We start from the raw sequence: 15,847 nt of genomic DNA, 5'->3' as shown, positions 1-15,847 counted from the left end.
TCTGTGTGGTAGGGGGAGTGAAGGAAGGGAGTGCCTGATGTGAGGGAGGCAGTTGTAGGTCAGTGGTGATTGAGAGCATGGACTCTGGAACTGGAATGCTTTCATTTGGATCCCAGCTCCAACACGTACTACTAATTATACGATCATGGACCTGTGATTTAACCTCTTCGTGCCTCAGTACCCTTATCTGTGAAATGGGCATCATAATAGGGCCGTCCTCATGTGGCAGTTATAATAGAGTGAATTAAATACATGGTGTGGCACCAGATGATGTCCCAATTCTGTGACCCTCTCGCCTACTTGAGTCCACGTGGAGCTAAAGAAGAGGAGGCTTCCTGCTGTGAGCTCCTGTGTCTGCTCCTTTGCATGAGGGCTTTCTGGGAGTTACAGAATGTGGGTTAATGCGCTCGGGAGCAATCCTTAGCCTGGGGGGACAGCAGTCACTGGATGAGTGCTCCAGCCTGCCTGTTGTCTGATGAGACGAGTGCAGGTCTATTCCCCAAGGTTCCTCAGAGGCCCCCTGTGGGACTGAGCCCCGGTCGCCCACAGCAGTTACCATTTCATGAGCACCTTTTCTGGCATATCCCCTGGCCTGTCTCACTCTCCCCACTCCCTAACTCCTGTCTCCTGGGATCATATCCCAAATAAACCTCCCCCAAGCCTTTGACTCAAAGTGTGCCAATGTTTACATATGGTTGATACTCTCTGTATTTGTGCTGTGTCTTTTTTTACTCTGCTAAGGCCCAGGGTCAATGCTTCTCAATCCCTTAGCCCTGTCAAACAGGAACCTCCTGGTCTAAGAAAATTGCGATAAAGGACTTATGGGGCTTGGAGTAATTTGGAGTATGTATTGTGGATTAATAACAGAATTGAATGGAGTGGCTAAATTTCCTGATTCTGATAACTACACTAGTGTAAGAGAATGCTCTTGTTCCTAAGAACTACACACCAGGGGTGCCTGGGTGAGTTGGTTGAGTGTCCAACTCTGGACTTCAGCTCAGGTCAGATCCAGGGTCATGCGATCAAGCCCTAAGTTGGGGGCCCATGTTGATCATGGAGCCTGCTTAAGATTCTCTCTCTCCCTCTGCCCCTCTCCTCAGCTGTGCTCTCTCTCAAATAAAAAAAAAAAAAAAAATTAAAAAGAACTATACACCAAAGTATTTAGGAGTAAAGAGTATCAATCATGTCTACAGTGTGCTTTCAAAATGGTCCAAAATATATGCACATACATAAATATACTAGCAAGACTGTAAATGGTGAAGCACATGGGGTAAAATGTTAGCCCGTGAATCTGGGTGAAGGGTATATGGGAGTTTGATGTGCTAGTCTTAAAACTTTTCAGTAATTTGAAACAAAAAGTTACATGAACACAAAGGCCAATGATCATTTACATTTGGGCACCAGAGATCTTTACACACAGGGCACATTTTTACAGCAGATTTGAAAACAGTAAAGCCTGTTATTTTGAGACTTTATAAATCTCTTATGCATCGTTTAAAGGCGTAGCTTCACAGATCTAGCAATCAATTACAATTAAATTTCTGGATTTTTTACCTTTTAAAAAAAATTTTTAATTGTTTATTTTTGAGAGAGAGAGAGACAGAATCTGAAGCAGACTCCAGGCTCTGAGCTATCAGCACAGAGCCTGATGCAGGGCTCTAACTCACAAGCCATGAGATCGTGACCTGAGCCAAAGTCAGATGCTTAACCGACTGAGCCACACAGGTGGCTTTTGTGAAATAATATCTGGTTTCCCTTACAGATTCTGATCTCCGTTCTATTGGGAACGACAGTTCACTAGAATATGTTCTTGTCTTGGGTCCCACACTCAGCTGTCCCAAGGGGCCGAGCCAGTGACCAGGCACGTGAAGTGACCTAGTGTGGCCTTAGGGAAGTGTGGGAAACTCACAGTACCTGATGACGAGCCACTAGCCACACCAGCAAGTTACCGCCATAATTATTTTTTTTTTAAGACTTTATTTTTGAGTAGTCTCTACACTCAATGTGGGGCTCGAGTTCATAACCCCTCAAGAGTCGCACGCTCTACCAACTGAGCCAGCCAGGCATCTTGTGTTACCACCACTCTTGCTCAGCTTCCTCCCTCATACAGCACTGGACAATTCTGGATATGAATTATGTGGAAGAATGACTAGGGTTTTCTTTACAGCAGTAAAAGTATTGTGATTTGATTTTAAAACAATCCTGATCTGGCAGTACTCCATGAATTGCTCATGAGTAAAAGGATATGATGTCTAGAATTGGCTTCAAAGTAATCTAGAGAGAGGGGAGTGGGTGCCTGGGAGGATTGGCCCTGAGTTGATAATAACTGGAGCTGGTGATGAGCCCATGAGGACTTGTAATGCTGTCCCTTCTCTTTTTGTACAAGTTCAAAAAGTATCAGAATTGAAGTTGGGAAAACAAACTCCAGTGGTCCCCAGCCTAACTCACATCAGAAGTCCTCTCTGTGATCCACAGGGTCTCACCTGATCTGGCCCTGTCACTTCTCTCACCTCACCTTCTCCCACGCTCCCCCTCCACCACTCATGTTCCAGACACACTGGCCTTCCCACATGCCAGACACACTTCCATCTCTGGGCCTTTGCACTTTCCCCCTCTACCTATTATGATAACTGGGAGCAACCTGGGGCTTGAGCATTTGAAATGTGATTAGAGACTAGGGAATTTTTAAATTTTTAAATAAATTTTGGGGCACCTGTGTGGCTCAGTTGGTTGAGCATCTGACTTTGGCTCAGGTCATGATCTCACAGTTTGTGAGTTCGAGCCCCACGTTGGGATCTGTGCTGACAGCTCAGAGCCTGGAGACTGCTTTGGATTCTGTGTCTCCCGCTCTCTCTGCCCTTCCCCTGCTTGTGCTCTGTCTCTCTCAAAAATAAATAAACATAAAAAAAAAATTTAAATAGTAATAAGGATAAAAATTTTATAAATTTTAAGTAACTGAAATGTAAAAACGAGCAGTGTAAAATGTTTTTTCCATTAAACACAATTTTATTGTTTTGGTAGCATTACCAGATTTCAAAGGCTTTGTAAGAAAAAAGAATTATAAAATATTACATTATTTCTATATTGTTACATATTATAATGATAGTATTTTGGGTCTATAAGGTTAAATAGTAAAAACTCAATTATTAAAATTTTACCTGTTTCTACTGTTGACTATTAGAAAGTTTAAAATTAAAGCAGCTACTGAGGATGAGACTTCTGCCCAAATGCCAAAGATTTATCATTGTCGATATGTCAGGAGGGAATGTTGAGGCCACTTTTTAGGCAACAGGCTTGAGCAGTGGAAACTTGAGTGAAGCGAAAAGGCCCACAGTGACCACCAAACTGAATGCAGTCTCATTAAGTGACCTGCCTAGAAATAATCATAGGCCCTAACTGACCAATGGGCTTCCCTCAACCAGGCACAGTTACCAAAAAAAGGAAAATTCCTTATGTCGCCATACTTCATCACTCTGCCCTGTAACTATAGTCCCTCACCACCGCCTCATGGCAGACAGTCTCTCCTTTGCTGTCCTGGCCGCTGCTCCCTTGCAGTGTATTCAATAAACATATCTCCTGTAAAAAATAATAATAATAAAATAAAATTGTATTTGTGCCTCATGTTACATCTGTCTTGGACAGCATTACTCTAGGAGTCCTGTGGCTTGTTTCCTCACTACAATTTGCTCTAATCACTTAATTACAACATAATGACATAATTATCTCCCTGATGCCTTCCTTAACCACCCTAATTAAATTGTACCCCCTTTCCCTTTGGCCGCTTTAGTTTTCTCCTTAGCACTTAATCACCAACTGACCTAGTACAGATTTTACCTAGTTTTTAAAATTAATTTATTATTATTATTTAGTATTATTATTTATTACAGATTTTATTTACTGTTGATCTCCCCTATAGAATGTTGGCCCCATGGGGACAAGAATTTTCACCTGTTTTGTTCACTGCCCTGGTCCTGCTCTTTGACCAGGAACTGACTCAAAGCAGACACTCAGTTTTGAATGAATGAGTGAGTGGTACAGATTTGTCCCATTACTTGGTCAGTTGGGTCAGAATTGCCAAGACTCTGCTGGCCCTATTTATGGTGACGCCAGGGAGACCATGCCTTTTCTTGGTTGGGGACAGAGTCTTGGTGTGGACAATATGCACTTGATGTGAAAACAGGTCAGGTTTGTGTTCTGGTTTTTCCAGAATCTGCTGCTTCCTGCCCCTCTCCCTCAGTGTCCATTCCCCCTTCTGGACAGCTCCTTGGTTTTCTTTGGAGACTCACTTCTCCCCCATTTTCAGCGCATATGATTCAGGGAGGGCTGACAGCAGGTGACACGGGCCAGGGGAGCCAGCTTTGGGCTATAAGGGAAGAGTGATTGTCCTGTTGGCTGCTGAATTGGTGGGATGTATGCTTAGAGGTTTTGAGGGGCACTCTGGCTACTGCTAGGTAAGAGTGAAGCCAAACCAGAGGAAAGAACTGGGAGAGATATCATTTGTGCCCCCGGATCCAGCTGTCCTTGCAGCCTGAACTTTTCAGTTACCCCCCCAAATCAGTTCCCATTCCACTTAAATCAGTGGGAATTGGGCTTCAGCCTCTTGTTCCCTGTGTGGCCTCAGGCCAGGGCTTCCCCTTTATAGCCTCAGCTTCCAGGTGTGTTAAGTGGGGACACACCATTGGGTGGTTGTGAGCATTAAGGAAGGGATGTGTGTTTAGTGTACATCCAGGAGCCTAGCAAGGGTTCTGCCTCTGTTCTTGAGTCTAGTCTTGTTCTACCTCTTGTCCTGATAGCATAAACTCTGAGGAGAGGATGAGCTTAGACACCTGAGGCTGGGGACTAGACTACAGGACTGAGCCCTGACAATTCAGCTTGGTGTCATCAGGACCCTGGGGAAGGGGGGTTTCATAATCCCACACCAGGGATGGCCCAGCCTGGGAGCCCGCCATGTACAATGTTTGAATGGAGAACCTGTACGGATGCACCTGTGCCTCTTTGCCTGAGGAGCCTTGACAGGCAGAAGAGACTGGAAGTGGTGGGGAGTTAACATCTCTAGGAACAATCCTTAACCAATGAGAGATGGAAGCTGGTACATAAATGGCACAACTTCTTCACCCTTTTGGTGGACCAACTTTGAGTGTGTCCCACACAGTCTCGCAGAGGTCCCTAGTGGGATGGTGCCCCAGATGCCCAGAGCAGCAACCAACTCATTAACTGCCTTCCCTGGCTCACTTTCCCACTCCCCTATCAGTCTGCCTAGGGGTCACCTCCCTAATAAACTACTTGTGCTTGAATCTTTGCCTCAGGGCCTGGGGGACCCCAATCCAAGATGGGCTGATTCAGTTCTGTGCTGTACACTCAAAGCAAAGAGATCTGTGGAGGGGGCTGCCCAGACACCAGGACTGCATCCCAAATTCTGAGTTTTCAAACACCCAGTATCCTCTGAATGTTTGTGCCTCCCTCAAGATTCATATGTTGAAGTCCTAACACCCCAGTGTGATAGTATTAGGAGGTGAGGCCTTTGGGAAATAATTATGTTGTGACAGTGAATTCCTCATAAAAGGAATTTGGAATCCTTATAAAAGAGAGCTCCCTGCCCCTTCTGTCATGTGAAGACATAGTGAGAAGGTGACCATCTATGAAGCAGAAAGCAGGCCCTCATCAGATAGCCACTCTGCTGGCACCTTGATCTTGGACTTCCCAGCCTCCAGAACTGTGAGAAATAAACTTCATTGTTTATAAGCTACCCAGTCTGTTATTTTGTTATAGCAGACCAAATGGACTAAGACACATCCTTGGACATTGACCATTTATTACATATGTCTGGGCCATGTTCTCAGACTGGGGGGGGACCATTGACATAGCTGAGCACCAGATGAGGTGTCCTGGCCAGTCGGGCAGGAGAGCAGCAGGACCCCCCTGACGGTGGCAGGAGCAATGTGGCACCCACGAGGAGAAGGAAGAGGAGGAGAATGAGGAAGGTCAGGGACCACCTGGATGCAGGAGGAGGGGCTCTGTGAAGAGAAATGCAATGTTGAAACTATGGTGCGCTGCCACTATGAGCCCTGTACCCCCCACCCCCAGACCCATCTCCCGAGCATCTCACCCAGGGTCTACCTCCAACATCACATCCTGCAGGTTGGGAGATGCCTGCTTCTTGTCCTAAGGGGAGACAGCAGCCAGCAGCAGAATGGATGGAAGGGACACTTACTCTGGACTCTTCCTTCCTACCATAGACCTATGGGGCTGAGTTTATTTTTCCTCCTTTCCTGGAACCCTCCCAACCCTCTCCAGTGTAGTGGATATCTGTGCCTGCCCTCCATCCAGTCTTCCTTCTCCTGGTAACAGTGGCTCAATTTGTACAGTGGGTGGAGGGTATCATGCCGCCCCCCTCTCAGCCCTTCAGGTTCTTATGTGGCTGACCCCACACGTCTCTACTTCCGTGACTGGGCATGTGAGCCAGATCTGGCCAATGAGAGCACTCCATCAGTTTGGCCACTGTGATTGGTTCAGGGTGCAGGCCATGACCCAAGCTGGGCAAGTGGGAGGCAGCCCTGGGACATTGCTGCCAGCAGGTCGGTGGCACTCTGCTTCTCCTTGGGTGGGCATACCAGTGGGAAATGAGTATTCAGTATTGGGCGAGTATTGGGGTGGCCATTTGCTGAGAAAGAATCCACCTTAGAGAAGTAGAGCCTGAAAGAGGAAAGGACTGAGCCCTGAAGCATTTGAGATCTCTTCAGCAGCACCCAGCCTTGTCAGTTACATGAAAAAAATTACATCCTCTTTTTTGTGTAATTCCATTTGGGTTAGGTTTCTGTCACTTGCCATCAAAATTCCAGAGTGATACAGCTGGCTGAGGACCATCTCACCTGAGGCTTCCGGACCAGGGAGCGTCTTCGCTGACCTGCTAAGTGTTTCCGGTGGCTGAAGCCCGACATGAGCATGTCCTGTGGGGAAATAAAGGTGTGGGAGTTCTCAGAGAACTAGTGACAGACACAAAGTTGGGCAAAGGCCAAGACGGGGTTGTCACAGAGGTGAGATTCTGGGGGAAGAAAAATATCTCAGGGAGAGACAAGAGAGGGACAGAGCCGAAGAAACCGAGAAGAGACATTACTTATTCATTCACTCAACAAATATTTAATGAGGGTCCATTACATGCCGGCACTGTTCTAGAATCTGAGGATGTGGTGGGCATGCAAATAGGAAAAGTCCTGGCATCCACAGAGCTTATATTCTAGCAAAGAGAGACTGTACATTAATAAATAAATGTACGATGTCAAGATGTGGTAAGTGCTGTTAGAAAATAAAGAGGTTAAGGAGTGATAATGTTTGGAGATCAGGACAGGCCTCTCTGAAGAGGTGAGATTTGGGGAGAGACTGGAATGAAGTGAGGAAGTGAGCTGGGCATGTGTCTGGGGGCTTTGAAATAGGAGTGAATTTGGAATGTTTGAAAAACCAGGAGGCTGAGATAGAGGAAGACACAGAGACCGAGAGAGGCAGGGGGAGGGAGGGAGGACAGCATTGAGACAGCAAGAAAGAGACACTGAGAGAGATAGAGGGAGACACAGAGCCACCGAGACCCCCTTGAAAGGGAAGTACCCTCCTAGGAGGCACACAGAGGTATCCCAAGGGTGCCTGTGGAGGAAGGGTGTCCCCTACCTGCTCTCACCTCAAGGCCTTGTCCCCTGCCCTCGGGGACCCTGTGGCCACATAGCTCACAGGGAGCTCCTGGTGTCCAGGCTGTCTTTCGCCCCAAGGGCCTAAGGCCTCCAACATCCCCTGCCGGGTCCCACTCCAACTCTGCAGGAGTAGGGAGGCTACTGGGTGCCCAGGGCCCCCAGGCCCCACCAGGTCCTGGCCCGTCCAAGTCCCCCTCAACTTCCAAGTCCTGGTCCAGTGTACTGGCCTCCTCGAACACCTGGTCAGAGGACAGAGTCATGGGGGTTGTGGAATTGGTACCTTGGGTGGGGACTGCCAGGGTGGGCCATACCAGGCTGTAGCTGACCAGCTGGGCCTGCAGCCACCACAGTCGCCGAAAGATGCCGTCTCGGTGGGCTCTGAGGGCCCTCAGGACCTGCTCCAGGGATGCCCGGGCCTGAGGCTCACTCCGCTGTGCCAGCCCCTCACCGAATGCCAGCAGTGCATCTACACGCTCAGCTGCTCCACATAGGTCTGCCTGTAGCGCCTGGGGACAGAAGGTTGGACACCACTCCCACCCCCCACCCACACACCAGGAGCACCAGAGATCAGCTACCTGGAGTTATATCCCTTCCCCCTTCTCTTACCCAGACACCTAGAACATGGAGTAAACGCATTTCCCATCCCAGGAAGCTGGTACCCATTCCTGAGGCCCCGCCCACCCTCCCATACCGTTGCCTCCCACTGCCCACCTGCAGCTGGACCATCCCGCTCTGGGCTGATGCCCAGGGCCCCAAGCCTTGCTCTAGGTCCTGCAGCCGGAGGCCCAGCCCCAACAGGCAAAGGGATAGGCTGTCCTGCTCAGCCTCCAATACTTCCTGGCCAGAGATGAGGTGCTGGGGAACACAGGGGACTGAGTCAGGGTCGGTGGGCCAACCCAGACCTTGCCCCCACTTCCATTGCCACCCCTCTTCTGCAGGCTCCTTCTGTAGCAGAGTCCATCTCTGGTCTGCACCAGGGCTGCTCCCACCTGGAGTCCTTCCCAGTGGAGCCGGGCCTGGACAGAATCTCCAGGTTTTCAAGGCTCCTAGAAGTGTGGACATAAGGGGCCTGGGGGTCTGAACAGAGAGTGGGTGATGGGACTGGATATCCCCACAAGGAATGGGACTGCACCAGGGTCAATGACGAGCTAATTCTCTCCCAGTTGGCAAAATAATAAAGATTTTCTATAGTGATTGGTAAAGAATCATTTTCTGGAGTGTCCCTCCCCCCACAGATGCCCAACACTTTTCCAGAATCATCACCTCATGCCCAGTTTGGAGGCCAGATTCTGGGGGAGAGGAGGTGGGGCTTGCACAAGGGGGCCTGGATCACCTCAGCTCACCTCACGGTGTCTGCCCCCAGCTGGGTCCTCACTGGAAGAGGGTGCTGGCAATCTCAGGGGACCAGCAGCAGGCTCAGTGCCCCTCAGCCCACCTTGGAAGTGTTCGGGAGGGTCCAAGGAGTCTTGCCCCAGTTTCTGGGCCTGTTCTGGTCTGGGAGGTAGGAGGCATTGACAGGCCTCTGGCTGAGCCTAGGTGTCCATTATCCACCCTACCCTACCCCTGTCCTTAGGTGCCCCTCCCATGTCCCTAGGTGATCATAGCCATAGTACCTCCCCCCCTCAAAATGCCCCTGCTACTGCCTCCACCCTTTTGGGACCTAAGTTCCAAAGCCCAGCCCCTACCTGATTCTCTTCTCTCCAGATGCAGGGCAGATGGTGCATCTAGCAATGTCCAGTTCCCTAGGGGCTCCAGCGGGGTAGTTGAGGGGCTCTGAGGGGAATCTAGGGCCCAGAGGTGGGGGGAGGGCCATAGCTGGGAGCCTGGAGACAGAGAGTCAGTGAGGATCCCCAGTGAGAGCTCTTTTCCTGGCCAGGGGCATCCCCCCAGACCTCCTCAGCAGGACTCACACAGGCCTGAGGCAGCCAGAGGCCTGGGGGCAGGCTCAGCTCCACCTCCTCACTAGCAGAACTGGACTCAGGTCATTTGATGCCCGGCTCAGGTGGCAGCAGCACCACTTAACTCCTTCTTCCCTAACCTGCCAGTTAGCGGAACCTCCCAGGTTCACCCCACTCATCCCACCTAAGGGGTTTCCCGATACAACCCTGACCCCTCATGAGCCATGGATTCTGCCCCACTCAGGGACCTGTACATCTGACCCCAGGACCCACACCATCCAAGGTCCCAGACACCGTACCCCTCAGGAACCGGCATCTGCCCCCGCCCCCCCCCCCCCACTCCATCCAAAACCAAAGAAAGATTTTTGTTGGTTTATTTGAAATGGGGCCTCTTCCTGTAGTTCCCACAAAGTTACTGGGAAAATAAATAACCCGGGGGGGGGGGGAGGGGGGGAGCCATCTCTGCCCCAGGGTTCCAAGGTCACAGGGTCACAGCTGTCAGGAGGTGGAGAGCCCGGGAATGTGAGCAGGGCGGGCGCCTGGCATCACTTGCTGAGCAGGAGGCTGGTGCGCAGTACGCGGGGCACGCGGCGGATGGTCAGCGAAACGCGCGTGCCACGGACCAGGCTGGCTCCCGGCCGCGCAGACGGGCACGCGGCGGCGTTGGGTGGCAGGGAGGTGGCGTCCAGCGCATCTACTCGGGCAGCTGCGATGCCGTGAAGGAGGCGCGTGTAGGCGGTGCCACGGAGCACCAGGAGGCTGCGCGGTTCCAGCAACAGCGAGGTGGTCGGCCGGGGCGGGGACCGGGGCTGCGGGACGGGATGAAGGTCAGCGGGCCCCTCAGAAGTCAAGGGGGGGGTAGTGGTCAGCAGAGTTTAATGGTCAGGGGGGCAAGGGTCAGCGAGTTCCCAGGGGCAAAGGCTGAGGGGCAAGTGTGCGCTCCCATGGAGCTTTGCAGGGGAAATCCTATGGGTCTCAGTTAGTGGGGGGGGGGGGGGGGGGGGGAGGGAATGGGGGCGGGGAGCGAGGGCAAGCAGTCTCTTGGGAGGGGGCAGGAACGTGGTTGCAGATGGGGGTGTCTAAGGGAATTGCAGCTGGGATCCCCAAGGGGTTGGGACTTAGACCCAGGGATCTGCAGTCCTAGGAAACGGTGGAACTGGACTGAGGGCTTGGCTGAAGCTAGGAAGGGCGGGGGGAGGGTAGTAACAGTGAGGTGGTGAGGAGCCAGTATGGTCTGGGCCTGTCTACAGACATCGGGATGCTTGAGGACACCCACACACTGGAAGGGGATGTCAGCCTACCCAAGAGCATGTAGGGCTAAAGGGAGCAGCTGGGTGTTCAGGGGAGTTTCTGTGAACCATGAGGTATCAGAAATGCATCACTGAGAGAAAGGTCAGGGAAGCCACTGTCACGAGCAACCCCCACAGAAGGGAGTCAGTATATCTGGGGGGTCCTTGAGAAATGAGTCATGGGTTGAGGCCCCAAGAAGAATCTGATGGTGTCCTTCAAGGCAGATCTACACTATTGGAGTGGCAGAGAGGTCTGTGTTGGGGAGCCTTGTGCAGCGGGCAAAGACAGGATGTCTAAGAGGATGTCAGGAACAAGCATGAGTAAATGGTGTTGGGGTATCCAAGGATATGGGTGTCTGTTGGGAGTATTGGGGAGTCTTACACAGGTTATATGGACCTTGGGCCATTGGAGCACTCTGAACATGTGGGGCCAGGGGATCTGTGGGGCATCGGGGCATTTATTTAGCAGGTGAGTCTACTGGGGTGTCTATAGATATCATTTCTAGGGCACCCTGCAAATGGATGGGTCTGGAGTCTGGGAGGATATGGGTGTACTCCTTGAGGGGACCGGGGAAGGTGTCTGGGAGAGTATCAGGGGTACCCTGGAAGCAGGAGGGACTGGGGCTTCTTGGAGGATGTGGGATGTCAGAATGCCCACGAGTGGCTGGGGCAGTGTCTCAGGGCCCACCTGCTCTGCGGGGTCATCGTCCTTTGGCTGCCGCGGCTCGTAGAGGTCCAGCATGGTGTGGGAGCCCAGGCTGATGGTGCTGACGGTCGGGTAGTAGAGTGGCCCGTCCTCGTGGGGCTGGGGAGTGGGCACCAGGGCTGGGCAGGGCAGGAGTCCACACACACCCCCACCCTCTGGGGCTCAAGGAGGGCACCCCAGCTTGGGATGAGGTGGTGAATGCCTGGTTGGGGTATGTGGCTGCTTAATGAGTAGAGGTGGGTCAACATAAGGCCCTGCCCCATGGTGGATCGGAAGTCTGGGGGTCGGGGTGAAGGTGTGTGGTTACCATGATGCCCTCCCCAGGCAGATACTGGTTCACAAGGACGTGGTTGGCTGGGAGACCTCCAAAAAGGCTGAGGTCAGATACTTTGTCCACGTAGCGCTGGAGCCACAGAGGCAGCCGCTCAGGAACCATCCCCCGGGGATGGGGGAGCCCACCTGGGAGAGGGGAATGGGGTCCTGAGGACACCCAACCAAGGAGCCCTGGCACCTGGAACCCCCATTAGGGATATTCTAGTGGTTGGCAGTACTCTGACCCTTGGGAACCTGTGACTCTGGAGATCACTACCCCACGCCTCCAAGCCTTCCTGACTTCTCCAAACCCCCGGACACTTTGAGATATCCCAACTTATCAGGAAATCCCTAACCTCTCAGAACCTCTCACCCCTCAGAATCCTCCTGGCCCTGGGAACCCCTTGAGCCCTCATGGACCCACCCAGTGTCTTGACTATCCAATCTGAGTCACCTGCCCCAGCCTATATCCCCAAATCACCCATGCCCCCAAGGCAGGGACACTTACCCCAATTCTGTAACTTCCTCCCAGAGAGCTGGGTCCACTTTGGCTTTGGGGCATTGAAGACCTAGGAGGTGGGGAGGGGATCAGTCCTTTTTCAGGACCACCCTCACTGATCCTACCACCCAGTTCAACATAGGGCCCTCTACTTGGGGTGGAAATGGGTCATCTCAGAATCTCTGGGATTATTCTCTGAGATAGAATGTTCCCAGGATTGTGTTGTTTGACCTCTACCCTGTGTCTACCAGGGTCAAGGAAAGGAACCAGAGCTACACAATCGTGGTCTGACACTACTCAGAGCTCTGGGCTGGACTGGACTTTTTTAACCCAGCAAAGTGTGCAGTCTGTAATTTCCTGAATCCTGGGCTATCTCAGCACAGCCCGACTTCTGGAACCTCTTTGCTCCTATCACCTGAGGGAGAAAATGTGCTAAGCTGGGCTGTCTCAGCATAGCAGAGAGTATTTTGAAAATGCTCCACTGCCGGGTGTCTGGGTAACTCAGTTGGTTAAGTGTCTTAGCTCTTGATCTTGGCTCACATCATGATCTCACAGCTCTTGGGATTGAGCCTCGCTTCAGGCTCAGTGCTGAAGAGTGGAGCCTGTTTGGGATTCTCTCACTCCTTATCTCTCTGCCCCTCCCCCACTCACACCTCTCTCTCTCTCTCTCTCTCTATATATATATATATATATCTCAAAATAAGAAAGAAGGGCGCCTTAGTGGCTCAGTCGGTTAAGTGTCTGACTTCGGTTCAGGTCATGATCTAGCAGTTTGTGAGTTAGAGCCCCGCATTGGGCTCTGTGCTGACAGCTCAGAACCTGGAGCCTGCTTTGGATTCTGTGTCTCCCCCTCGCTCTGCCCCTCCCCTGCTCACAATCCATCTCTCTGTCTCTCAGAAATGAATAAATGTTTAAAAAAAGGAAGGATGGAAGGGAAAGAAAGAAAGAAAACTCTCCACAGCCAAGATCCCAAAGGTCTAGAACAGGCAATCTCCAAGAAATATGTACTCTATTCGATAATCTCATTCCTTTCACAGTTATGGGGCTGGAAGGGGCTATCTCAGCACAAGAGTCTGTGTTCTGTAGCTAACTTATTCCTGGGACTCAAACTAGACAACACTAGTTGAGATAGCACAGGGAAGATCTGTGCTCTACGACTAACGGTCTGAGACTCCAAAGGAGCTGAGCTTTTTAAATTCTTCTCTCCCTAAACCTTAAGAATAGAATACAGAATACTGGGCTATCTCAGCACAGGTGATCTGAGCATAGTAACCTTATTCCCAAGACTCAGAGTGTATGCTGAGCCATCTCAGCAGAGGGAAGAGTTTACTCTGTAGCATTCTGATGCCTGAGTTATGTCAGCACAGAAATCTGAAACTGCAAATTCCTAATTCCCCAAACCTCAAGGGCCTCAACCGGGCTATCTCAGCCTATGTTTATAACCTCCTTTTCTCTATGATAGCAGGACTGGGCTATCTCAGCACAGAGGGTATAAGACTTGTAACCGTGTTTCTAGCATAACGAATCTGATCTCAGTAACATCTGTTTTGAAGGCTGCACTGGGCTATCCCCGCACCGGGAGTCTGAGCTGCATAAGAACTACCTTCCTAAGAATCAGTTTGGTTTCTTCTAAGCTTCCTGGGAAAAGCTCTGACACACCCCAGCAGGTCCTGAGAGAGGAAAAGGGAAGATGAGGGATGGGTGCTGGATGTCACTCTCCTTCCTGCCAGGATCTTTACTGTAGCCTTAGGGACTCTCACACAGAACCTGGAGATTGGGGAGGGATCTGGGAAGGAGGGAAAAACAAACCGGAAAGGTGTTGGGGTTACCTGTCGAAGCAAATACTCCTCCTCTTCCTTGGAGATGAAGTCAGGGACATAGTAGATTACAGGTGGTGCCTAGGATAGAGATCCCCGTGAAGGTGTGGCCCTTCAACCTACACCGGGGCTCTAGTATCACTGAGCAGACCCTCCCTCTGAAGGGTCTCCAGATGTTCCCAAACAGGCTAGGGCCTGAAGTCAAAGGACTAATGCCCGTTTTGGGGGTGGGAAGTGGGGGTGAGGGTGGGGCTGTACCCTGAGGGTAAGAATGAATTTGGAGGGAAGGAGCAGTCCAAGCCCACAAACTCAGGAGTCGGCCTGCCTATCCCCACTCTATCCCCCACCCTCTAGTCCCCACCTTCACCCTCTGCACCCCCATTCTGACAACCTGTTCCACCCTGAATGGTTCCAGGGCTGGGACCCTGGCATCCTGATCCTCCATGGACACCAACTCCATGCACCCAGTCCTGTGGGGGAGGGGAGGATACTCTGAAGTCACCAAGCCTCCCACCCTCAGGCTATGATCCCATTTTCTGCTTTATCAAGGGCCAGGGCCTCACCTTGGCCCTACAGTGAAACTCACTTGGTTTCTAAAACCTGAGTCCTCAGCATCTCAAAAGCCACCCGGACACAGTGAGTACCCAGAACACTGCCCCAAACTTCATCCACAATGGCCCACGAAACTACACATTTCTGCCCCTTAAGCCTCTCACAGAGAATATCCTCTGACCTCACTGGGAGCCTTTCCCAAGAGCTCCACGCATAGCCTCCAGGGCTGCACCCCAAAGCCCCTTCAAACAGTTTGAGATGCCATCCTAACAACTTCAAACCTGCGACCATCAGTCTGGGTCTCTAACAACATTCAAACTCCCCATGCACCCTCCTGCCGCCTCAAGCCCTTTCAGATGTCCCATTCTGAACACCCGCGTGCCCCCAATCTGAGTCTCCTCAGACAGGTCCATTCTCAGTCTCCTCGGATCCCCCCACTCCGGACCCCTTCACACTTCACCTCCCGAGCGCCCCTTCCCTGTAGCAACCTTGGGCCTTTAGTCCGGAGCTTGACTCCTCTCAAACCTTCTTCCCTACCTGAACCCCTTAGACTCTCCACCCCGAGTTTTCTAGAATTCCACACTCTGAGTTTCCCTGGACTCCCATCTGAGCTTCCCTAGATCCCCATTCTCAGCCCTCTTGGACACCCATCTCCGCCCCCAGCCACCCCCAAATCTGACCGTCCACCAGAGTACCCCTCCAATACCCGAATTAAACTACCCCATTCCCTTCCCAGTCACTTCCGCTCCACGTTTCTGACGCACGTTTTCTCAAACCAACGGGAACTCTCAAAGGTCCTAAGGGTCCGCCTTCCACCCAATCGGCGCTCTCACCCGCTACTGCCCCGCCCCTTCACTCTCGTCTATGATAGGCTGCACCTCCTGGCCTCTGAGCCACTGGGGATCCTTCGGAGACGGGCCTTCATCTGGTACTGACCAATCAGAATTCCAGAACCCAACCCGCCCACACAGTGGAGTGGGCCCAGATGGGAGGGGTACCCTTGGAATGGGGCCAGATGGGAGGGGAACCCGCTGGAAGACTAGACTATCGCGACTTCCCGCAGGCTGAATCATTCCATACCCCAGCTGCAGGGAG

General features: G+C 51.7%; 2 protein-coding genes across 15 annotated transcripts; both read right to left on the bottom strand.

The window, feature by feature from the left end:
- Nucleotides 1-5,795: 5,795 nt before the first annotated feature.
- On the bottom strand, nt 5,796-9,848 carry SYNE4 (spectrin repeat containing nuclear envelope family member 4). Of its 7 annotated transcripts, XM_060652143.3 has the most exons (9): nt 9,590-9,848; nt 9,365-9,502; nt 9,023-9,173; nt 8,391-8,756; nt 7,991-8,185; nt 7,660-7,918; nt 6,870-6,947; nt 6,107-6,162; nt 5,796-6,014 (listed from the first exon to the last, which is right to left on the bottom strand). In XM_060652143.3, the coding sequence occupies exons 2-9, from the start codon at nt 9,490-9,492 to the stop codon at nt 5,814-5,816; spliced, it is 1,434 nt and encodes a 477-aa protein (XP_060508126.3). In that variant the 5' UTR covers nt 9,493-9,502; nt 9,590-9,848; the 3' UTR covers nt 5,796-5,813. The 7 variants fall into 7 exon arrangements, with proteins under 7 accessions (XP_060508126.3, XP_060508129.3, XP_060508128.3 ...); XM_060652146.3 differs by having other exon boundaries at nt 7,670-7,918; nt 9,365-9,848; XM_060652145.3 differs by having other exon boundaries at nt 8,006-8,185; nt 9,365-9,848.
- An 86-nt stretch (nt 9,849-9,934) lies between these two features.
- On the bottom strand, nt 9,935-15,523 carry ALKBH6 (alkB homolog 6, nucleotide demethylase). Of its 8 annotated transcripts, none has more exons than XM_060652198.3 (7): nt 15,459-15,523; nt 14,592-14,670; nt 14,213-14,281; nt 12,393-12,453; nt 11,880-12,052; nt 11,555-11,671; nt 9,935-10,386 (listed from the first exon to the last, which is right to left on the bottom strand). In XM_060652198.3, exons 2-7 carry the CDS (start codon nt 14,658-14,660, stop codon nt 10,123-10,125), a joined length of 753 nt encoding a protein of 250 aa, XP_060508181.1. In that variant the 5' UTR covers nt 14,661-14,670; nt 15,459-15,523; the 3' UTR covers nt 9,935-10,122. The 8 variants fall into 8 exon arrangements, with proteins under 8 accessions (XP_060508181.1, XP_060508184.1, XP_060508183.1 ...); XM_060652201.3 differs by lacking the exon at nt 15,459-15,523 and adding an exon at nt 15,433-15,455; XM_060652200.3 differs by lacking the exon at nt 15,459-15,523 and adding an exon at nt 15,241-15,452.
- Between the last annotated feature and the right edge of the window lie 324 nt (nt 15,524-15,847).

This window comes from Panthera onca, chromosome E2 (assembly GCF_046562875.1).
Source record: "Panthera onca isolate mPanOnc1 chromosome E2, mPanOnc1 haplotype 2, whole genome shotgun sequence".
Taxonomy (NCBI): Eukaryota; Metazoa; Chordata; class Mammalia; order Carnivora; family Felidae; genus Panthera; species Panthera onca.
Note: the sequence above shows the minus strand (reverse complement) of the source record. Positions and strands in the feature narration are given on the sequence as shown.

Coding starts and splice junctions, on each gene's coding strand:
- SYNE4 (XM_060652143.3), bottom strand. CDS start 9,492: ATGGCCCTCCCCCCACCTCTGGGCCCTAGATTCCCCTCAGAGCCCCTC. Junction 9,174..9,364: donor TCTGGAGAGAAGAGAATCAG/GTAGGGGCTGGG, acceptor CCTACCTCCCAG/ACCAGAACAGGCCCAGAAAC. Junction 6,948..7,659: donor AGGCCTTGAGGTGAGAGCAG/GTAGGGGACACC, acceptor ATTTCCCCACAG/GACATGCTCATGTCGGGCTT.
- ALKBH6 (XM_060652193.3), bottom strand. CDS start 15,043: ATGGTCGCAGGTTTGAAGTTGTTAGGATGGCATCTCAAACTGTTTGAA. Junction 14,282..14,591: donor AACCATTCAGGGTGGAACAG/GTTGTCAGAATG, acceptor TCTCTATCCTAG/GCACCACCTGTAATCTACTA. Junction 10,387..11,554: donor ACGATGACCCCGCAGAGCAG/GTGGGCCCTGAG, acceptor CCCGTCCCGCAG/CCCCGGTCCCCGCCCCGGCC.